The following is a 24,877-nucleotide window of genomic DNA, read 5'->3' as shown; positions in this document are numbered from 1 at the left end:
TTGAGGATACAGGACTCAGAAGAGAGACTTTTGTTGCTGTTCGGCCATTTTTCAAGTCTTCGTGACCCCATTTTGGATTTTCTTGGCAAAGATACTGGAATGGTTTTCGATTTCCTTCTCCAGCTCATTTAACTGATGAGGAAACTGAGGCAAACAGGGTTAAGTGACTTGCCCAGGGTCACACAGCTAGTAAATGTCTGAGGCCAGATTTGAACTCAGGGAGATGAGTCTTCCTGACTCTAGGCCCTACACTCTATCCATGGCACCATCTACCTGCTCAGGAGAGAGACTAGGGCATGATATATAAATCTGAGTGGTCTTTTACATACAGATGATCATTGTATCCAGGGGAGCAGATAAGATCATCAATAGAGGAGTGTACAGAGAGAAGAGAAGATCCAGGACAGAATCTTAGGGTACTCCCACACTTAGGGATTATGGTATGGATGCTAATCCAGGAAAGAAGACTGAGAAGGAGCAGTCAAACAAGTAGGAAGGGAATCAAGAGAGAGCAGTGTCGTGAAAATGCAGACAGGACAGAGTGTCCAGTATTATGTAGTCAACAGTATCAGATACTGTGGGGAAGCCAAAAAGGATGAGGAACTGAGAAAAGGCTATTGGATTTGGCAGTTACGAAATCATTGTTAGTCAGTGGCAGAGACAGATGGTTAAGTCCCAACTGCAACCTTCTAAGCTCCAGTTGTGGTCTTGGATCCTATTCCAGAAGCAGAGAATCATGAAGCCTTCTTTTGGAAGGGAACTCAGAATCCATCCAGTATGACCTAAGCCTGAACAAGATGATCCTTGAAGAAATCTTAACAAGTGTTCACCCACCCCCACCCCACATGTAAGACCTGTCCAACACACAGTGACAGTGAAGTATTTTTATTCATCATACTGTAATTGTTTTAAAAAGCTATCTATATTATCGATTTAAGGAAGCTAAAAAGATTCATCCATCTTTCACAGTCAATTAGTTTATTGCTATAGTTACAAACCCTGAATTTTAAAAAGTACTCCTAAAATGAGAAAAACAGAGAAGAAACAGAGAAGGGATCAGGTATGCACAAAGCATTTTTGTTTAATGAACATGGTGATATGGCAGGGAGGAAATCTTCCCTTATTTTAATTCACAAGAATAAGATTTTCATGTTTATTGTATAAGACCTTGTTCTATATTTAACACTACTCAAGAATTTCTGTGCTCTTTTTAAAAACTGCTCATATTCCAGAACTTAACCAGAAAATGACTTTCCACTTTTCAAATAATGTGAAGTCTCCATGCTTTCAAATAGATGAGACCCATTAAGCAGATGCCAACTGCTATCAAGGTGAATGTCTTCATTTGCCGGCCTTTAGCAACCTACAGTTGAGGAGTTGAGGCATTAGTGAATTAGTCAGTGTTTATAAAGCATTCACTATGTACCAGACACTGTACTAAGCACCAAGGATACAGAGAAAAAGCAAAAAATGAAAGTGCCAGTCCTCAAGGAGATGATCTGATGGGGAAAAAAGAACATTTGATAGGTATGAACAAGATATGTACAGGATAGATAAAAGGTAACCTGAGATGAGAAACCTCTAACAGGTAGACTGGGAAAGACATTCTGACAAAGATGATGGTTGAGCTGAATCTTGAAGCCAGGAATTCTGAGAGGAAAGGAGAACATTCCAAGCATGGGGGACATACAGGGTAAAGGCTTGGAGGCAGGAGATTGGAGCATTGGTTATGATAATTACCAAGTACACCAGTTTGGGTAGATTGTGTGGAGGGCAGTAATATATAAAAATATGGGAAAGGAAAGGACCTGATTGTGAAGAGCTTTAAATGACAAACAGATGAATTTGTATTTGATCTCACAAGTTAGGTGGTGCATTAGATAGAGAACACTAGGCCTGGAGTCACGAAGACCTGAGTTCAAATTTGGCCTCAGATATTAACTAGCTGTGTGATCCTGGACAAGTTACTTAAGTTAACCCTATTTGCCTCAGTTTCCTCATCTGTAAAATGAATTAGAGAAGGAAATGGTAAACCATTCCAGTATATTTTCCAAGAAAACCTCAAATGGAATCACGAAGGGTAAGACATGGCTGAAATGACCCCAAAACTTCCATGTATTATTACTTGTGAATAGGTAAATAGACATATATATGAGGTCATGGGTTTTATTGACAATTCCCATCTCAGACTTTGCTTGATATAAACTTTTGTAATTCTTTTCCCCACAATGTAGCTCTTACTTTCCATAGCATCTCTCTTGGTGGATGTATGTAAACAACTTTCATTTCCCAAACTCTTCCTTTTCAGTTTAAAGCGTTCTTGATTAGATTTGTATGATTCTAGGCAAGTGTATTTTCACCAGTCATGATTGGGCAGACTCCATCCTTGTCCAAGAGCCTATCACTCCTATTTTCTGAATGCTATTCCAGATATCAGAGTCAAGCTCTCAGTTACCATCTTGATTTGGAGCCAGACGACATGGGTTCAAATCTCAGTGCTGCCACTTATTAATGGATGACTTTAGTTAAGTTGCTTGACCTCTTAAAGGCCTCAACTTTATGTTCTGTAAAATTAAGGAGTTGAACTATAAGATCTCTGTGGTCTCTATCACCTCTGTGATCCTGTGAACTTCCCAACCGGCTGTTTAATTCCCAAATCGGTTTTTCTTTTCCAAAGTCCTTTCCTCTTCTCAGCAGCAGCAGTGAAAATAACACTTGTGCCTCTATGGACTTCAGTTTCTTGCCCCAGACTTCATAATTCTAAGGGATGTTCAGTAGTTTCCTTCTGGCACTATTATGTGTCCTCAAGTTAATCACCAGAAGTGAGCAGTAGTTGTCAGGTCTGACAAGTTTTGGGAGAATATATTTGTCCTAGATGCATATCTTAGGGCAGACACTCTTAATCTGAGGTCCACAGGCCTCTGGGCACTCCTGAAGTTCTTTAAAACATTACTCTGGGGGCAGCTAGGTGGCGCAGCGAGTAGAGCACTGGCCCTGGAGTCAGGAGGACTTGAGTTCAAATCTGGCCTCAGACACTTGACACACTTACTAGCTGTGTGATCTTGGGCAAGTCACTTAACCTCAATTGCCCTGCCTTCCCCCCTCCAAAAAAAATGTACTCTGAGGAGTGCATAAGCTTTAACAGATTGCCAAAGGGGTCCATGAAACACAAAAAATGTTAAGAACCCCTGCCCCAGGGAAAAGGCAGACCTCTTTACTGTTGATGTCTAAGTGACCAATAGCTGCTTCAGTACTGAGTCACCAACTGACATTTCTTCTTCTTCTTCTTCTTCTTCTTCTTCTTCTTCTTCTTCTTCTTCTTCTTCTTCTTCTTCTTCTTCTTCTTCTTCTTCTTCTTCTTCTCCTTCTTCTTCTCCTTCTCCTTCTCCTTCTTCTTCTCCTTCTTCTCCTTCTCCTCCTTCTCCTTCTCCTTCTCCTTCTTCACTATAAATAGATGATTTTTCACCTGATAGCATCTGTAGATCCTTATCATTCTTCCTTGGAGATTAAGCAAGAGATTAAACAGAGACTCTTAGAGAGTCTCTGTTCCCCCTTCTCAAGAAGAATTTTAAGAAACTGCCTATGAAGGCTTTCAGATTGTGGTTTTAATCGAAAGGAATTGGTAAAAATAAGATTAAAATTTTGATTCTTGGAGTATTTGAAACTGTTCTCTCCAGAGTTACCAATGGCCTCTTAATTGCACAGTCTGATGGCCTTTCCTAAGGCTTCATCATTCTTCACCCCTCTGTAGCATTTGACACTATCAATCATTTTCTTCTCCTGGAAACTCCCTCCATTTTGTGTTTTCTTATACTGCTCTTCTCCTTCTACCTGCCAGACCACTTTTTCCTCAGTCTGGATTTAAATCCATGTTACCCCCCCTACCATTAACTTTGGGTTCAAGACTCTGTCCTAGGCCCTCTTCTTTTTTCTCTCTATATTTCCTCACTTGGTGATATCATCAGCTCTTATGAGTTCCATTATCATCTCTATGGAGACGACTCACAGATCTATAAATTCCCACCTCTCTCTCCTGAGCTCCAATCTGGCATTTCTTAACTGCCCATTGGACATTTCAAGTTAAATGCCCCACAGGCATCTCAAACTCAACATGCTGAAAATAAAATTCATTTTTCTCCCCTCCCCTCTTCCAGATTTCTCTATTACTATTGAGAGCACCACTTTCTTCCCAATCACCTAGGCTTATATTTGTCATCTTCAACTCCCCACTCATATTCTTCTCATTTAACCAATCTGCTGTCAAATACTGTCATTTCTACCTTAACAACATCTTTCCACTCACAGAGGCACCGCTCTAGTTCAGGTTCTCATCACCTGGACAATTGCAACAGTCTCTTAATTTATTGCCTCTCCTCAAGTCTTTCTCCCACTGAAATCTACCCTCCACATAGCAGCCAAAATGATTTTCCTAAAGTACAGGTCTGATCAAGTGACCCTCCCATTCAATGAATGCTAATGGTTCCCTATAACCTATACTGTAAGTATAGCTAAAATAAAATTTCATTTTATTTAAAAACGTAAAAAATAATTCTTAGCTCATGGACTATACAAAGAAAGGCAACAGGACAGATTTATCTATTGGGCTGTAGTTTGTCTTGTTATTGTTCAGTCATGTCTGATTCTTCACCATCCCATTTGGGGTTTTCTTGGCAAAGGTACAAGAGTGATTTTCTATTTCCTTCTCTGGCTCATTTTACAGGTGAGGAAACTGAAACAAACAGGGTGAAGTGACTTGCCCAGGGTCATACAGCTAGTAATTGCCTAAGGTCACACTTGAACTCAGGTCTTCTTGACTCTAGGTCCAGCTCTCTATCCACTGTACCGCCCAGCTGCCTAGTTGTCATTTGGTCTAGGTGTCAGTTATTCCCAATTCATGGGATCAAATATAAACCCACCTTTTCAAAGTACTTTATAAATATTATCTCCTTTGATCTTCACAACAGCCCTGGGAAGGTGGGTGCTATTGTTATCTGCATTTTACCTATGCAGAAACTGAGGCAGATGGAGGTTAAGTGACTTGCCCGTGGTCACACAGGTCTTCCTGACTATACGCGTAGCCCTTTACCCACTGCCCCACATAGCTGTCCTGAAAATAACCAAAATATGGGAAATAAGGAATACGAACCACAGCTACTAATGAAAGAGACAAATTTGGCCTCATAGGAATCATTAAGTTTTGCTGAGGAGAAATCAAGACTGGAATATGACTAATACACTGTTGGTGGAGTTGTGAATTAGTCGAACCGTTCTGGAGAACAATTTGGAGCTATGCCCAAGTGGCTATAAAACTGTGCATACCATTTGGCCTGGCAGTACAATTACTAGGTCTGTATCCCAAAGAGATCAAAGAGAAGGAAAAAAGGACTTATGTGTACAAAGATATTTATAGAAGCTCTTATTGTGGCAGTAAAGAAATGGAAATTGAGGAGATATCCATCAACTGGGGAATGGCTGGACAAGCTGTGGCATATGATTGTGATGGAATACTATTGTGCTATAAGAAATGATAAGCAGGATGATTTCAGAAAAACCTGGGAAGATTTATATGAAGTGATACAAAGTGAAGTGAGAAGAACCAGGAGAACACTGGACACAATAACAGCAATGTTGTAATGATGAGTAATTGTCCAAGACTTAGGTACTCTGATTAAAACAATGATCCAAGTGAATTCCAAAGGACCCAAGATGAAAAATGCCGTCTGCCTCCAGATCGAATGAACTAGGAGTACAGATGGAAACACACTTTTAAAATTTTCATCATGTTTCTTGCTTTTTATTTTTTGAAACAGCTAATATGGAAATATGTTTTGCATGACTTCAAATGTATAATTATTATTATATACAATATGCTTGCCTTCTCAATGGGTAGGTGAAGGGTGGGAGAGCATGAGAGAATCTGGAACTCAAAATTTTAAAAAAGAATGTTAAAAATACATAAATTAAAAATAAATTTAACAAGGAATAAGATCTCAAAGACACAGAAAAACAATTCCAATGGAGAAAAAAAAGAGGACTGTCCAGAGAACTTGCACAGGAAATTTAGATTTTAAATACATATGGAAGGTATATTGAAGAGTGGAGAATAGGATGAATACATAACAGTCACATGGTCCTTAAGAATAGTGTCAGGGTGACTTAAGCTCAGAATGAACTGAAGCTGGGAAAGAGTACTAAGGACTACACAAAACTTTTTTTTTCTATATTAGAGAAAAGAAGAAAACCAAAATGCCAATAAGACTGTTTTTTATTTAGGGTTAATGGGACAACTATTACTTTTGATCATGAGAAGCCTGAACAGCTTAGCTCTTTCTGGTTCTGGATTTTTTTTCTGCCAACAATATATTCTCTTTGCATTGGAGAGGATAGAACAAAAATGGTTAATAGAGAGGTGAGACCTAAGATAGTAAGACTGTAAGAGAGAACTTAACTTCTGTTGGTAAGTTCAAATCTCCAGGCAGGAAATCCCAAGATGAAAGAATTTGCTGTTTCTTGAATACAACACTTCATCTCCTGACTCTCCACTGTTTTCTGCAGGCTTTTCATTGGTTGCTCCCCACGCCCAACATGCTCTCCCTTTTCATCTCTGACTCCTAGCTTCCCTGATTTCTTTCATGGTTCTGCTTAAAACCCACATTCTGCAAGAGGCCTTTCCTGGTCCCCCTCAAGGCTAATGGCTTCCACTGAAGTGACCTCAAATTTTTCCTGTATGTATTGCCTATGTACAGAGTTGTTCACCTGTTGTCTCCTCTATTCAGTTTTGAACACTTTGAAGGCAAGGAGTCTTTTTGCTTTTATTTTTGTAGCCCTAGCCATTGACATCATGCCTAGCATGTAGTAAGAGCTTAATAGAAACTTGTTAATGACTTGAATGGGACTAATGGGAAAGGAATAGAGTCTGCAAACTCTAGGGTCTTTGCTTAATTTTAATTCCTGGTAAAATCTGAGAGGGATAGTTAGTGAAAATCTAGAAAGGATGTGATGACCACAAAGGGTCAACATGGCTTCATCAAGAATGAGTCAGTCTGGACCATCTAATTTATCAACCGATTGCATATTGTCATGGATTGTTTTCCAGTCAGTTCACATGGGTCCATCTTGGCCCTCCATGAACACTATAAAATTCCAGAGCATGGAGACTGTGTTTCCTTTTTCAAGACTCAGCTTGTATTACTCCTCCAAGGAGCTTACTTGGGCCATAATGATCTCTTCTCTTAACATTTAACATTGTAAATGTTCATGGTCTTGACTTGTTCTCTGTGTCAGAGCCCTTTGCTTTAATTTTAGGGAAGTTACTTAACCTTTCTGAGCCTGTTTCTTCATCTGTGAAATGAGGACAGTAAGATATGTCCCACATACTTTGTAAGTTATTGTGAGGGAAAGTACTTTGTGTATCTTGTAGTATTTTATAAATATTGAGACTGGGAAGTTATAATGATAAGTTAGGGAATTGGATGTCAATAAATTCACTCTTAAAGTATATTCATTGGGTGATTAATCATGTACTGTCTGGGGACATTTCTTCCATTTCTGTATTGACCTGTTATTTATCATTTGTGTAATTATGTAACATCTCACATATTTATATTGCATCTCCCTCCCTAACTAAATTGTAAAATTCATGAGGCATGGATCAATCGATCAATTAATTAACAAGCATTTGTTAAGCACCCACAATAATTGCTTTATGTCTCCCCACCATAGTACTATGTTACCTGTTGTAGGCACTCAGCAACCATTTGTTGATTGATAACTTAATAGTAAGTTATAATATTAGAAATGATAATTTATATAGTACTTACTTTAGGATTTACAAAGGCTTTATAAATATCATCTTGTTTTATCTTCATAACTCTGGGAAATAGGAGCTAATATTATTCCCATTTTACAGATGGGGCAGCTGAGGTAGACAGAGGTTAAGTAGCTTGACCAGGGTCACATAGCTAGTAAGTGTCTGAGGTCGAATTTGAACTCAGGTCCTCCTGACTTGAGTCTAGTGCTCTATCTACTGTGCTACTTGGCTGCCTCTTAACCAACTTCTTCCTTCTTATACTCCTTTCTCAGGAATTGATACTCTAATCAAGATTACCTTTGCCACAGTGTAGGGCATGACCTTCTACTGCTCTATGACTCCATTCAGAATCCCTGTGATTCGGAGTTATGGGCAGCTTACACTGAAGCTCCTTTCTCTGATTGCCCCTGTGTTCCCTTCTACCCCTCCATAGTAGACACTTTCTTCTGGTATTGGTATCTTATTCTTTCCAACCCTTCTAGCATGCTTTCTTGAACCCCTGGCCTTTTGTGAATGTATCAGAGGAATGACCAATGGGAGCTCCATCTGCAGAGCATGGGCAGTATGATCAACCTACCTGGCTAGCCAACTAGGGAGCCTGCTTTCAGAAAGGCATGATGGCATGTAACAGAAGGGTCCTGTCCTCTAGTCTGTAGCATGTGTAGACATTCTACAACTGGTTTCAGTCATCTCACCATGTGGTGAAGAGTCAGATTTTTGATTGGCTGCTGAGCCTGAACTGGGATGCATTGTAAAGGCACCAACTAGACAACTAGACAGGAGAGAGAGAAAGAAAGTGAGAGAGAGAGAGACTGAGAGAGAGAGAGAGAGAGAGAGAGAGAGAGAGAGAGAGAGAGAGAGAGAGAGAGAGAGAGATATGGAGAAACAGTGGGAAACATTTCTAAATGGGGAGAGGCTTTGAGCCCTCTGAGGGCCAATATATGGCCCATGAATATGGGCCTCTGTTCTTTGCCTCTTATATTTGCTTCTTCCTGATTTTAGAGGAAAAGAGTATTGGAGATGGCTATGACCTAGAGAATTTTCAAAGATCAGAACATTGAGCCACCAGAGGTCTGGGAGCTAGAGTCTGTGCCAGATTCTGTGGCTAGCTGAGACGATGAGAAAAAATGTCCCGAGTGACTTGTTCAATCTAGCCTAGATTGAAGGAAGCCCAGAGAGATTCCTCCATTGACCATGCTACGTTTAGAAGTGAACTGGTGGGGCTAATGTTTTGTAGCAACCAATTTGAGTTTGATCCCACTATACCCAGGGGTGGAGGCTCAATAGCCAATCAAAAGCCTGACTCTTCACCACATGGTAAATGTGCCCCAAGGTATTGAGGGGGGATTTCTGTTTTGGCTATGTATTTGCGGTGGATATTCCTTTGCAAAAGATAATTGAAATTTGTTGGTTAAAATGAAGCTGGAGTACTAATCACTGGCATTTAATGTTGATGAGAATACCCTGGAATGGGGACTCAAGCCAGTAGCATCAGAGAAGAGACACCTCCAGATTCTCGGAGGGTTCCCCTAGAACCTTGAAGGGGAGAGAGCCAGGCTCAGTGACATGCCACATCAGTGTGTGAGTTGGAATTAATTTTCTCAGATTTTTCAGAAAGACTATATTAAAAAAACCTGCCCTTCTTATTAGATCTGTGCCCTGCCTCTAGGAAATGACTTTTTATATAATTTGTATTTTTTTATGCGAGTACATCTTGTTTCCTATCAATAGAATATTATTTCCTTGAGGGCAGGGATTATCGTTAGCACTTAACGCAGTTCTTAGTACATAATAGGTGCTTAATAAATGCTCATTAAATTGAATTGAATTAATGCCTGGTTTTATTTCTTTTGCACCTTCGCTTCTCTCATCAGCACCCAGTCAGTGGGGCTGGTGCATAGAAAAGGTACCCCAATGAAAACTTGTTGAATTGTAGTGAATCGAATTAGAGATGGGGCGGCTTTCCCTGAGGCTGTCCAGTCGACCTATACCCACAGACTTCTTCCCTCTCTGCTTCCTTGCCCTCCCCCAAGAACGGGCAACCTTAGCAGAGTCACTTCTGGAGTACAAACCCCAGTGCTTGGGGATGGATTTCCCCACTGGGCATGTTCCCTGCTTCCATACATAAGGCACAGCACTACTAACAGCTGTTGTGGCCGTATAATTAACCATTAACTCTATTCTCAGTGACAGGCACACACTCTTAGTCATTAGTAAAGCTGTCAAGAGTTGGAAGAAGACCTTCTTTCTCCTCTTCCTTCCTGAGCCTTTCTTGGGTAGCTAAGTAACAATCTCTCACTAATCCCTGTGAAACAGGAAGAAATATAAAGTCAAGAAAAGAAAACTTTCCACCTTTATTCTTTTCTGAAAGTAGCTGGGAAGTCACCTTGGTGCAGTGGGAAGGAACAGTTGTTTGAATCTCAGCTCTTCCTCTGTGACCTTGATCAACGCATTGGACCTCTGAGGTCCAGTTTCTTCAACAATAAAAAAGGGCTAATCACACACGATTCACCTCTGGGGAGCCAATCAGGCAGCAGGGGCTCATGTAAGCTCCCTGTTTAAAAAAAACTGAGCCAATCAGAACCCTTTCATTGGCTTTTGTATCTGGTTGATTGGGTTGACTGTCAACCATGACAATCTTTTTGGAGTACCTAAGAGAGTGTAGATAATTCCCCTGCTATAATGTGAACAAAGACATTCTATCAAGATCTCTTGCATAATAGCTTTTTCAAGTCATTTATGCAACATCTAAATTAAAAAAAAAAGCCTGAGAGAAAAATGGTAAATACATCCAAGCACATTCAAAGAGAGCCATTTAAAGTCTAATTTTTAAAGAAACAAAACAACCATTCCAACCCTTCTCTCCTGCAAACCGGAGCTCTTCCAGCAATAATATGACATGACAAGAATAACTCTGGTAAATAGAACTATATGTTGAATTCTCCCTGGGGAACATCTGCATCAACTGTAATGATTTCTCAAAAGTATTTTTCAGGAGCAGAGAATATCATTATGTTGTCATGTCAGTGACACTGCAGATATGCTTCAGGACGCTCTTTCATTACAAGCTTCTGTTTCCAGACACTTAAAACTTTTGGAGAGTTGTATTTTGTGAAAGTTAGCTCCAACTTAGTGCATCACAAGTTATTAATGAGTTTGAAGATGAATTTGGAGAGAATTTACCATCATGCATCCGGTACCTGAAGATGATTACCTTTTTTTCATTGAATCGTTAGCAGAATCTCTCTACGTTTTCTGGGTCAATGTCATCTAATATATCCCTGGCTGGTGAAGAAAATTGGATAATGGGGTTAGAAGCTGGTTTGTTTCTGAATTTTCAGGAAGTGTCATTCAATACGCTTACTTTATATTTTAATTCATCCAGAAATATTTGCTGAGTTCGTATCAGGGGTGGGGAACCTGTGGCCTTGAGGCCACATGTGGCCCTCTTGGTCCTAAAATGAGGCCCTTTGAATGAATCTAAACTTCACAGAACAAATCTCCTTAATAAACGGATTTGTTCTGTAAAACTTGGACTCAGTCAAAAGGTTGTACCCAAAGACCTAGAAGGCCACATGTGGCCTTGAGGTCACAGGTTCTCCACCCCTACAGGACCTATAGTATGCAAGACAGTGGGGCGGGCAGTGACGAAGCTATAAAGAAGAATAACATATGATCCCTCACCCTCAGGGAACTTACAATCCTGGAAAACTGGTTTTCAGGACCAAGACTAACACTAGTCTTATCAGATTATTGTGTGTTATCAAGATGTCACTTGAAAACCCAGTTCTTTTGTTCCTATCCAGCTGGTAACCTCTCTTTTCTTTGAACACCTATAGTATTTACTATGTAAAGAATTTTGTAAACCATTAGTACTATACAAATGTCAACAGCTATTATTATTATTTGTTGCATTCAGATGGCACTTCACACAAATTACTTTGAGAGGCAGCATAGCGTAACTGGACATGGAGTCAAGAGACAGACCAACCAGGTGGTGCTGGCTCTATCACTGAAACTGTTTTCATCTCTATTGAATGTACATGATAACAGCTGCACCCAACTCACAGGCTTGTTGTGAGGAAAGGACTTGGTAAATCCTTAACTTCCATAAAAATGTTAGTTATTATTTTGAAAGGCTTTATTAAATATGAGTCATGGATAGCCAAGGCCCACTCAAAACAATAATACTATGCCCTAATACAGGTCTAAAAGTCAACCACTCCCCAGCTGTCAAGGTGACTGTTGGTTTGCTGTTGAATCTTTGTGGAAGAAATCCTAATTTTGAGATATGTGTGAAACACAATTGAACAAAAATCCTTGTGCGGTTACCCTGGTAGATTAGTTTTTTGAAGGCTACCATTTGTCTCTTTTCAAGGAAGGGATGGATTCTAAAGAGATAAAGTGGGGGTAGGAACAGGGACTTAAAACAATCTCTCTGGCTTTTCTGCTTTGGGATTCAGGAAAAAAAATCCAGTAAGAAAAGAGTGGCCAAAGGATTACTAGAATGTTAAATCCAAGAAGGACCTGAGATGGGGCTCTGAGGCCCAGAATGATTTAGTAACTTGCTTCAAGGTCACACAACCACAAAAGGGTCAGAGGTGGCCCCACAACCTTGGTCTTCTGACTCTTTGCACAGCATTACTGCCATCTCTCTGGGTTGACAAAGTGTCTAAAGCTGAAAAACAATTGTGCGGCTTTATGGTTATTGCATTTTCTGTGAGATTTTTAGGGAGTCTGCCTGGGGCTTTAAAGGGTCCCATTAATGGGCCACAGTATAGAATCTCAGAATCTTAGAGAAGGAGGAGCCCATCAAGTACAGCCTGTACTTGGACATTCCTTCTACAGCATCCTGGACATGTATGTGTGTGTGTGTGTGTGTGTGTGTGTGTGTATGTGTAAGTGGAGAGGTTTCCACTACCTTCTGAGGCAGCTCCCTTTTGGACGACTATAATTTTTAAGAAGTGTTTTTTCTTCCTTCCATTAAAGCTTAATCCTGCCTTTTTATAATTGCTCCTTCTTGCTCTTGTTCTGCCTTCTGGGACCAGTAGAGACTATGATCTTATTACCCTGGCCATCCTGCTTTGGACGCTAGTTTAATCCCTGTCCTTCCAAAAATGTGGTGTGGCCTTCACTGAACATAATACTTCACGTGTTGGTTTGATCAGAACAGAATGTATACAGCAGATGTATTATATCTCTTCATCAGGGCATTATTCCTCTTTTTTTTGGGCAGAGGAGGTTTGGAGCAGTGGGACAGGAAGAGGAATGGAGGATTTTATTCACCTGGATCTGTGATTTCATTCAAATAGGGAATTCTCACTGTAGAAACTCTTACCACTATTAGAGAGAACGTATCTCCTCTGTTGACGGGAACTCCTCTGTAACACAGAATCTCGGAATAGTCCGGGGTTACTAAGATAAAATGAGTTGCCCTATGATCACGAAGCTAGTAGAGGAAGGCCTTAACCTGGGTCTTCCTGACTCCCAGACCAGCTTTCTAGCCATCTGCCATTGTTTTTCTCATGCTTTTCCTAATGCAGTCTAAATTTACCACTCACACTGTGACTTCTGTTCAGCTTGTAAACCACTACAACCTCCTGATCTGTTTCACAATGAGTTTTCTTACCATTCTTCCCCAATCTTGTACTTATGAAGTTGTTTTTGAACCTGTGTGAGACTATATTTAACTCTATTAAGTTTTATCTTATTGGATTCAGCCCCATTCTGTGTTTTTCATCCCCCTAAAGGATAGCAAGTGCCTCATGAAATAGGCCCATGAGAAGTCTCACAAAGAGGTCTAACTATCTATTTGTGTGGACAGCTTGACCTCCTGTATTTTGATTTTCTTAGATTTGTTTTTCTCCAAAATGCTGGGCTTGGCTGGTTCAAGTCGAAGATCCAGGTAAAGAAAGGCTGTCATAGACAAAAAATGACACATTTTGGTTTCTTTCCTCCTCCTCTCTTCCTTATCCCAGGACCCTTTGATAACCCCATTGCCTTGCCTGGAGTGTATTTAACTAAGAAATGTCAACCAGAGTGGTGGGAGATAGATGGGAAAATTGATTGGTGTAAACCCTTGAGAGCTTTGAATGCCAAGGTAAGGAGTTTGACCTTTGTCCAGAAGGTAATGGGGAGCCACTGAAAGTTTTTGATCAAGGCAGTAAAATGATCAGAGCTGTATTATAGAAAGATTAATATGGAAGTAGAAAATAGGATATGTTTAGAGGAATAAGACACAAAAAGTAGGAAGAGTGGTTAGGTGGGAGGTTTTTGTGATATGCTAAATATATTGAGATCCTGGTGGCATTGTAGGTTGAAAGAGGGGAACAGATCCAAGAGATCGAATAGGATTGATGTGAAGTGGGAGATAAAGAAGAGGGCATATTACATGTTAACATTTTTTCATCGTGTGTTTGTATCTGTGTGTGTGAACTCCCAGCACAGAAACTTATTTCATTGACACAGATGTTAATGCCTCCTTATTTTCTTAGGAAGTTACCTGGGGGACCTGAGAATTAATGTGACTTGCCCATGGTCACATAGCTAATATAAAATAGACTAGATGCAGGACTTGGACCCAGGTGTCCTGGCACATCCTAAGCACTTAATAAATACTTAACTGATGGACTGATTGACTGGAGAAGCTTTTAGCTATCTCTCTTTGGTTTTCTTTATCATTGTTCCTTTTGGCGCATTTTTTAGAGCTTTGTTGTTTAGTCATGTCCTATGTGACCCCATTTGGGTTTTTTTTGGCAAAGATACTGGAGTGGTTTGCCATTTCCTTCTCCAGCTCATTTTACAGATGAGGAAACTGAGGCAAACAGGATTAAGTGACTTGCCCAGGGTCACACAGCTAGTAGGTATCTAAGGTCAGATTTGAAGTCAGGAAGATGAGCCTTCTTAATTCCAGATCTGGTGTTCTATGCACTGAGCCACCTAGCTGACCACTTTTAGAGCTTTACCAGGGTGTGTGGGGCGGGGAATGTGGGCTTTTCTAGGTCTTAACATGCTGCCCTCTTCCCACATTTACTGGTACCTGTACTTCTGTCTTTTATCAAAAACCTCTGTTAGAGGTTTATAGAGTATAGAGTATAGTTTATAGAGACTATAGCTGTGGCATTCTTTGGTATACTCCTCTGGGTTGTTAAGTATTTAAGGCTTGCCTCCCTTCTCTCTCTTTCCTCCCAATAACCATTGAGCACCTACTATGTGTATGCAAGGTGTTTGTGTGATAGAGACCCCCAGCTGTGGCTGCAATGGTCTGTCTGAATGTGACATTCTTATTCCCCCCTCCACAACTGTTGTTCCACCACTTGAAATACTCTTCCCCCCCACCCCTGCCCGTCCTCTCAGCCTATCAGGAGCCTGCCCATCTTTTCAGCTAAACTTCCTACCCTGAAGCCTTCCCTGATTATTCTCCAGGAGTGGGAAACTGGCCACCTTGAGGCCACATGTGGCCCTCTGGGTCAGGGCTGTCCAACCTTAGGTTATCTTAGGGCTGCATTAAAATAAAATAATTTTTCGAGGGTCGCACTGAGAATAAAAAATACAGTACACTAATAGGAAGTGGGGGAACCCCGTGTCATCAATACAACAGGTGAAGGCATGAAGCGCGAAAGCAAACACAAAACAACGAAGTGACAACACAACAGTATAAAGGTAGGTGCATACTGACTAGTCTGCATCACACCGGTGGAACGCATCCCACAGATCAATGGAAAATTCTGTGCAATATGTTCCGTCTGTCTGCTTAAAAACGCCAAAGAAAATTAACATCAACAACATTATTTATTAGTGATGGAAATGAAAAATCTAGTACGCATTCCATGCAAATTATTATTTTATTTTTTTCGCTCGTGAAAATTAAAACCCATAGGTAGGCTGTATAAAATCGCACTGCGGGCACATGTGGCGGGCTGTATTTTGGACAGCCCTGCTTTAGGTCCTCAAATGCAACCCTTTGATTGAATCCAAACTTTACAGAACAAATCTCCTTAATAAAAAGATTTGTTCTTAAAACTTGGACTCAGTTCAAAGGCTGTACCCGAGGACCGAGGAGGCCGCGGGTTCCCTACCTCTACAGCCTAAGCTGACCTTTTCTTTCTCTAAATTCATTTGTTACTTAGCATTAGTACCATCCACCTTGGTTCTGTACTATTTTTTTTTTTGGTCCAGACTTGTGCTTTCATTGGTGTGGGAGACTCCTGGACAGGATACTCTCTCCACTGATTCAGATGGATAACGATAGCTTGCACTGATATAGCACCTACTGTGTGTCTGGCACTGTGCTAAGTGCTTTATAGGTATCTCATTTGATCCTCACAACAACTCTGGGAGGTGGGTGCTGTTATTATCCCTATTTTATAGTTGAGGAAAGTAAGCTAAACAGAGGTTAAGTGAATAGCCCAAAGTCACACAGGTGATGTCTCAGGCTGCACTTGAACTCAGAACTTCCTGACTCCAAACCCAGTGATCTGTGCCAACTAGCTGCCAGATTAGCAATTGTTGTGCAATTTATGGTTCTAATGAATCTCCTGGGGGCACTGAAGTTTAAGGGATTTGCTCAGTATCACATAGCCAATATATATCAGAGACCAAAATGGCAGCAAAGTCTTCCTGATTCAGGCTGACTCTAATACGCCACATTTTCTATGTAACTATTCTTTAATTGTTCCTTGAGTCTCCCAAAGCAAAATGTAAGTTTCCTTTTTTATTCACAGCACCCAAAATAAGCTCCACTTGGTTTTATTCATAGTGCCCAGCACAGGACTAGGCACAGAGAAGGTGCTCAGTAAATGAAATGAACTGAAGATAAAAGAAGAGAAACGAATTCAGCAGCGATGTCAGGAGGCTGACATCATTCCATTACTATGGAGCAGTGCATACAGGGAACCTTTTATCCATCTAAAATTCATCATATTGTCTTCCAATAAAGTCAAGAGTTTAATCTTTCAATAGGCACAACATACAATGAATAAAGTGCCATAATTATTATTAGCGTTTTCCTACTAACAGATTTTAGAAGCTGTTTCCATATCAAATAGATCAACCTTTCTGTTGTCATAGAGACAAAGATCTTTATATAACTATGAGCAAGGTGAGAGTTTTTTTCTTTCCCTCTAGTTGCCTGGAACTAATGAGAAAAGAAGGAAAAATTTAAAATCAAGCCTCTTATGAGCTACAAGTTAACCTGTTCCCCCTAATTAAAAGGAACTAGAATGTGGGAAGCCGTTTCTTGGTATCACACTGGAGGAATCTCTAAACTCTATTTTTGTATTTCAAATGCCTGGAACTTAAATAAAATATGAAAAGGGAAGCAAAGACTTGAAAGCTACCATTTAAAATATTTGTAAGCAGTAAGCTTATCTCAAGGATGATAGGCAATTCTGATCTGAATACATTTTAGCACTTCATTGTTGTTGACTTTTGGGGTCCTTTGATTCTACTAAGGCCTGAGTCATTAAGACACTTAAAAATTTATTGAGACATTGTTATTTGACTGTATTTTCTCTACCACATATACGTTCCAAGGGAACTTCCTCCTCCCTCCCAATATCTTTCAACCCGATTAACTCAAGGCCCTTCCAACTCCTATTTATGCCCATTCTGGACATGCTGCTTGTTTTGTGAACTTGGATAATAATAAAAGCCGTTCATACATTCATGTTGTAGACTTTGCAGTACATTTTGTCACTAAGGGAAATACAGTGGTCCTAGTGATGCCACAGAAAAATTGAGTCCACGGGACATTAAAAAGCAGAACTCCTGAACTGGTAACAGAGTGGGAAAGAATGACTCCCAGCAGCATTGAGGGAGTGGGATGGAGGCGAGGATGGACAGTCTGAATGGGAACAATCAAGAAAGGGCTGGCTTTACTCCACCCCCAGCCCCACACAAATCTTCTGCAGACTTTGTGTGCGCTTCCATCCCTGCCCAGAATGGGGCATTCTTGCTTCTGATGCCCACTGGATTGAGCTTCCCCAGTGGCAGCTCTAGGGCCTCTTCACTTCCCATACAGATAGATCAATCAATCAATATAGATGGCTATCTATATTGATAGATTTATCTAGGTATCTACACCTATATCACTTTAAAATTTATAAAGGGCTTTTTTTTGACAAAACGCCAAGTGTTATTAGCTTCATTTTACAGGTGAGAAAAGGGAGGCTTAAAGGATTTGAGGGAGCTGCTCACTCCTATAGCTAGTAAGCAGGATTTCAAAGGAAACTGATAAAACTCAGCTCAAATTCTACCTTCTACGTGAAATATTTCCTTGCCACCCTCTGTCCCCCATCAATTACCTTGGCTATTTGTATGAATGTCAATGTAGTATAGTGGGTAGAAAACTGATCTGACAGCCAGGAGGACCTTGTTCCAAGTCTCACCTCTGACATAGAGTGGCTGTATGACCCTGGGCAAGTCATTTAACCTCTAAGTGCTCTAGGCAATGCTCTCTAAGACAACCCATCAGAGAAGGTGCCCTGGTCAAGGAAGTTTTTTCTGTTCAGGAGTTTCCTATACTGATGAAATCAGAAGTCTATGCCCTATCCCTACACTGGGCTCTGTCCCTATATTGGTGTGTTCTCTCTCTCTCTCTCTCTCTCTCTCTCTCTCTCTCTCTCTCTCTCTCTCTCTCTCTCTCTCCTTCCCCCCCATTGAATGTAAATTCCTCTAGGTTAGTGACTTATTTTCTTTTTTGTCTTTATATTGTCGGTTCCTGATACAGTTCCTGCTATATACACAGTAGTCACTTTATAAATGCTTGTATCCATCAAATTGATTGGTAAGTGGGAAATTGAACAGAATGGGCATAAACAGGAGTTGGAAGGGCCTTGAGTTAATGCCACATGAGAATCAGTTGAAAGAACAAGAGATATTTAGCCTGGAGAAGTCTTAGGGGGAAGAAATGTTAGTAGTCCTCAAGGATCTGAAGGGTTGTCACTTGAAAAAGTGTCAGACTTGTTCTGTTTGGCCCTAGAGGGCACAATTGCTTGCCAAGGTTGAAAATTGCAAGCAGGCAGATAAAGACTTAAGAATCAGGGGTGGGGAGGGGATTTTTGAGGCAATTAGAGTTAACTCAGAGTGGGATGGACTGTCCCTGGAGGGGGTGGATTCTTTAAGCAAAGGTGGATGACCATTTATTAGCGACGTTGAAGAAGGCATTTCTTTTTTCAGGTTTGTCTTGACCAAGGTAACTTCTAAGGCCCTTTTAAGCTTTAGATTGTATCTATTATATATGAACTGGAAAAGATAACAGGAGGTCTTCCAAGGGCATTCACTGTATTTCTCCCTTACCCAATCTGAGGAGGATATAATTTATTTAAAACTTATTTAATTAAAACAATTTATTTAAACTTAAAACACCTACCTTCCCCCACTTTTGGGGGGGGATGGAACAGAGATCTGGTGTTGCATTTAATAGTTCTGCCTCCACTCCTCTAAAATACCTCCACACATATGCCCCAAATTCCCTCAATAGGGACAAAGCCTTTCTCTCTGTGCTGATAGTTTCCAGCAGTGGGGAACCTGCAGCCTTGAGGCCAGGTGTGACCTTCTAAGTCCTTGAGTGTGGCCTTTTGACTGAGTCCAAGTTTTACAGAACAAATTCTTTTATTAAGGGGATTGTTCTGTGAAATTTGGATTCAGTCAAAGGGCCACGCTTGAGGACCTAGAGGACCCCATGTGGCCTTGAGGCAGCAGGGGCCTTGGTAGACTAAGCCATAAAATATCTCTGGGAAAAATTACTTTCTAGTGACTTAAATCCATTCTGAAAGGGTGAATGAATGCTATAAAAATAATTTTCAGAGAGTAGGCTTGAATAGAGAGATGGAAAAGAAATCACAAAGACATTGAGGAAAGGGGACCCATAGGGAAAGTGTGCATCAAGCTGAGCTTGAATTGAAGCAGGAGGGAGTTGAGGGCAAACAGATTATGCCAATGTCTGGCCTTGGAGAAAGTGGATGGTAAATGTAGCCAGCCTTCTCATGTTTCCTTTCTAACTAGGTCCTAGTTGGGCCTAGTTACTAGTTACTAGTTGGACCTAATTACTGGGAGGAAGGTTTGAACCTGGTGTCCTGTGCAGCAGAGTTGGTGCTTACAACACCGCCCCCCCCCCCCCAACTGATATTCTGGCACACAAAGCTGGAGGAGATTGTGGTGAAGCTGGATTCTGTCTTCAAAAGATAAAGGCTGAGCAAGCAAAGGGGGTGGGATGAATTGGGAGGGTTTCACATCACTTAGATTGGGAAGGGACCTACCATTGGGCTTCTGTCCCCCAGAGAGGAGAAAGTTGCGGTACAGAGTAAATCAGGGATTAGAGGTGGGTCACCTGTTCTAAATCTAGTCCTCGTCTTACACCAGAGGAGATGAGGCCCAGGGAGGCTAAGTGACTTTCTTGCCCATAGTCACCCAGGGAGCAAGTGGCAGAGCCAGGTCCTCTGAAGCCAAATCTGCTCGTTCTTTACTTCTGGGCAGTTGATGGACAGGAGGACCGGAGGCAGTGCTGGCAGCTCCACCGTGAGGCACGTCTCCATCTCCCCTCTCCCCCTTTTCTTTCCCTCCCCTCCCTGGGGCTGCCCGCTGACTTTACTCACAGCCTGGTGAAGCCTGGGCCCGCGTTGGGGCAGCGCAGGGCGCCGTCGGGGCTGCAGCTGCAGAAGTCGGGACAGCGCGTTCTCGTAGGCGGAGGCCACAGCAGCAGCAACAGCAGCAGCACGGGTAGCAGCCCTGGCAGCCCTCCCACGGTCAGCAGCCGCCCCATTGTCCGGCTCAGAGCCTTACACCCATCGTCTGGGAGGCGTGAACAGCGCCTCCAGTCTGGGACCCTCGCCCACTCCTTTCCAGGGTCCGGGAGGAGAGGCGACTTCCTTCTTGCCTCCTGCGCTCCTACCTTCTCTTGTCCCCGTGTGTCTGCTCTCAGTCGGGCCTCTCTCCACTGTCCAATCTGAGGGATCACCAGTTTCTGCCTCGGACTGGGACCTTGCCCGAAATCCCAGCTTCATCCCTCTCAGCCCCGCCCCACTTCGCTCCACCTCTCCTCCTAGCAGGTTTCTGGGCAGCCCAGAGTGGTCCCAGTTATGGGAGGCAGCCAAGGGTCACGAGATGAGAACTGGACAAAGTCTGGAGACCTCTTTTCTAGTTCCTGCTTGGACATTGGCTAGTTTTGTGGTCTTGAGGAAGAGCACAAAGTTCCGCTACTCTCCTCTGAACCTCAGTTTTCTCATCTGTGGAATAGAGGTAGTAACACCCTCTAATCCTGAGGATTATTGTGAAAATTAAAGAGGGTTATGAATTTGAAAGTACTTTAAAAATGCACTTGGGACCTTGAACGGGAGCAAGATCTCCCAGTGACTAAGATAGCGCTCTCACTTATCTTGAATGTAACTGCTCTTCCCTTCCCTTTCTTTTTCTCAAAGAAAAGGATTTCTTTCCAGGCTTGTAAGTGGAGGGATCTACATCTCCTGGGAATCCTAGAAGGCTGGGAAAAATAGGCATACTTGGAAGTCTAGGGACTGGAGAGATGTTTTAGTATGTTTTATGAAATACCCACTGTATGAGCAAAGTACAGCCTACTAGATAATACAAGAAAGCATACGTTAGGGGCAAAGAAGAGTCAGGTTCCTTGCTATGAGAAACTTGAGGAGGGAGATAATGACATTGTCTTCTATTTTTTTTGATATGTTATAGTTTTCAAATCACTTGAATCTCACGACAAATGGTAGTCAGGATAGGTATCTGCATTTTATAGATGCAGAAGTTGAGGCTCAGAGAATTGAAGCCCAAGGTTATAGATCTAGTAAACGAGAACCACAGAACTCTCAATTCCTAACCCAATACTTTAGATATTATATCATAGTGGGCCTCTAACTCCAGTGCAAAGAGATTTTTGCCTTAGTTCATTTGTACTATGTATGCTGGGTCACATAGTCCTTCAGTATATAAATGCTTATGTAAGGAGCTGGCTGTGATTTTTTTGATGTGAGTATGCGCTCCTCCTCTGCTGTTCTGTGCCTGGTGTCTTGGAATAGTTTTTTTTCTTCATTGATTGTTGATTATGTTACTTAATTGGCAGATTAGAGGAATTCTGCAGGTGTCTACCAAGATTTTAGCAAAGTAGTTGATAAAAGTACAACAGATAAAAGTAAAGTAAGATGGATTTGGAATTGCCATAATGGCCAGATCCAAATGGTTTAATGTCAATTTCAAAGGAGGTCTACAGTGCAGTGCATCAGGGATCTATGCTTGGGTTTGTCCTATTTTACACTGTGATCAATCTCTTAGACAGTTATATGATTCTCTGAATGCTGCATAAAATTGCCTTAGCAGTTTTGCCCAGGATATCACTTCAAACTCGTATTAAGCTTTAATCTGCTAAAGTTCCAAGATACTTTTCAGAGGAATTGATGTCTAGCCAATGACCCTTTTCCTCTCATTTTGTATTTGTGAAATTGACTTTTTCGAACCCAAGTGTAAGATTTGACATTAATCTCTATAAAATTTCATCTTATTACATTTGACCTGAGGTTCTACTCTGTCAAGACCTTTTTGAATTCTTAATATCATCCAAAAAATTAATTTTGTGTCATCTGCAAATTTGACAAGCATGACTCCTATGCCTTAATCTGAGTCACTGATAAAAATGATAATGGTATAAAGTCAAGCACAAGTACCTGGGGAACTCTAGTTACTAGAGACCTTTCTCCAAGTTGACATGGAACCTTTGAATAACTACTCTTTGGATTAGAACACTTAAAATTCTAAATACCCTTTATGGAATATTAAACAACCCACATTTCTTTATCTTGTTCTTAAGACTCAGCTCAAACACCACTTTCTGCAGGAGCAATTTCTTGGTTCCCTTAGCTTCTAGTAATAATCCTTTAAGGCTATTTTCCACCTTCTCTGCGTATATCTTGAAGGTACTTATTTATTTACATTTTGCCTTTCTCATTAAGTAAGCTCTTTGAGAGCAGAGACAGTTTTTTGCTGGGCAAGATTTCTGACACATGGTTAAGTGCTTATGTTAGTGGATTGATTGGTTAAAGAACAATGTAACCATGACCTAGGGCCTCCTGGTCCTGGGTTTATGTGGAACGTTTGATGTTAGGGGCCACCCCAAAATTTTATTCTCTTTTTCATTTGTCATGCCCCTACCCACAATCTGCTCTAGATAATCTCAGAATATAGTTCATCTGTAGGTCTGTCCCCTACATTCTATATAGGCATTCAAAGTAACATAAATTTTTAGGTACAACTTTTATTTCACCCCACCCACAATATAGTAAACAAAAAGAACTCCTAATAGCTCATAACCAATCAACATAATTTTGCTCTTCCTCTACTGAGGCTTACTTTCCACAAAATTCTAAAGTCTTCCATGTTTAGTGCCACCCTGTGTTTTGTTTTCCCAGAGTAAGAAATTGAACTTAGATATTTAAGACAGGTAAGATACTAGCATTCCAATGAATCTTCTCTTCAATTACCCAAAGATTTTCCAAAGGCTTAGGCTCTCTTGGAGAGCTCTTTGGAGCTGCTATATATGTAATACCATTTTCATAACAGACTCACAGTCTGAATGACCAATTTTAATCATGGAGTCTAAAGACCAGGTCCTTTGCTCCTCCAACATCAGGCAGAAGTCCCCCATTTCTGCTTCTGCCAGCACCATGGCCACAGCCTTGATCTTCTTCTTTCAAGACTCAATTTCACTCAGGATATTCCCTTTTTCTCACTAGAAGGCCAGAATCCAGGATTCTCAAACTTGGAATTACCCTAGAGTCAACTTCAACCTTGAGGATTGTGCCCCTCCTTTAGCTCAGTTCTGGGATCCTGCTGCCCAGTGAAACCTCCCTTCTCTAACCAGGAGCCCAGTGCTAAAGACCATCACTGTTCAGGAGATTCCTTTTCAGGCCACATGGGTCAGTGGGTACATGTGCTTCTGCCTTAAAGTCATGATAAAGAGCAAGTTAACAGGGAGAAGGAGGGAAAGTGATCTTCTCCCCTGCTCCCCTACATTGGTTTTATTCTCAGCACCTCTTAGGAGAAAGCCTGATTGGAAAAACAAAGTGATCTGTTGGCTTTCTTTATAAGTTACCACAAAGAGTGGCTTCTTCTATGAGAGTCTGTCCTTCTAAGAGTCAACCAATTCATCCTGAGAATGACTTTAGTTACTGAGATTTAATTAGATGTCATTAGTTCTCCCATCAAGGTACCAGGGGGTACACCCACACCCTTGCACTAAAGTGCTTCCAAAAGTCCTAGACGAAGGCTCAATGTCCTGTAAGTTCATCAAATTTATCAGGAAATTCTTCTGTTCAATTTCCTATAGAAGCATGTGAGACTTTATTAAACATTTTATTAAAACTTAGGTAAACCCCATCTATGTAATTTTTTGACCACCCCAGCATGCTGTAAGAGTAACAACTCTGTCAAAAAGGGAGATGAGGTTAGTCTATCATCATCTGTTCTTCATGAAGCTATACTGGCTCTTAGTGTATGAATGAATACATGGGGGAAAAGAGTAGAATCAGTGTTGACTTGATTACAGTTTCTAGAGAAAAAGATTGTATGGGGATAATCCCAGGGTGGATGGTAAGATGTCTCAAGATGTTCAGGGCAGATGGATGTGAAGCATGGTCTGAGGTCAGCTAGATGTACTGGTTAGGGAAGTCTATACTCACCCATTTGCCAATCAAGAATAGCTCCAGGGAAGAGTTCCAAATGGAATGCATTAACTTATCCAAGTGTTTGGTTCCAAGGAAGGTAGTTCTCCTGTTGGATAAGGAAGGGGGACAGTAGAGGGTAGATGGCAGGATGCCGACATGTCTGATTAAATGCGTAGGGATCATTATTTTCTTTTCTTGATAGTTACTAACCATCTCTTTAATAATAATATTTTCTAGCATGTTGTTGGGAACTGAACTCAATTTCATTAGATGCTAGTTTTCATACTCCATTATCTTCCATTTTCTTGAAAATTGGAACAACGTTTGCCCCCTTTCAACCCTGAGGTACTTCTCCCATTCTATATGATCTTTCAACAATCTCTCATATAGTTTAGTAATC

The 24,877-nt window shown here is 41.1% G+C and overlaps 1 protein-coding gene across 1 annotated transcript in view; it reads right to left on the bottom strand.

Moving 5' to 3' along the window:
- LHCGR (luteinizing hormone/choriogonadotropin receptor) overlaps positions 1 to 20,573 on the bottom strand; it is a 78,252-nt gene extending 57,679 nt beyond the window's left edge. The window contains exon 1 of the mRNA XM_036752073.1: positions 20,407 to 20,573. Coding sequence (XP_036607968.1) covers positions 20,407 to 20,573 — 167 coding nt within the window. The remainder of the gene's footprint in view (positions 1 to 20,406) is intronic.
- Positions 20,574 to 24,877: the final 4,304 nt, after the last annotated feature.

Source organism: Trichosurus vulpecula, chromosome 3 (genome assembly GCF_011100635.1).
Source record: "Trichosurus vulpecula isolate mTriVul1 chromosome 3, mTriVul1.pri, whole genome shotgun sequence".
Classification (NCBI taxonomy): domain Eukaryota; kingdom Metazoa; phylum Chordata; class Mammalia; order Diprotodontia; family Phalangeridae; genus Trichosurus; species Trichosurus vulpecula.
The sequence above is the reverse complement of the archived record's forward strand: the minus strand, read 5'-3'. Positions and strand labels throughout refer to the sequence as shown.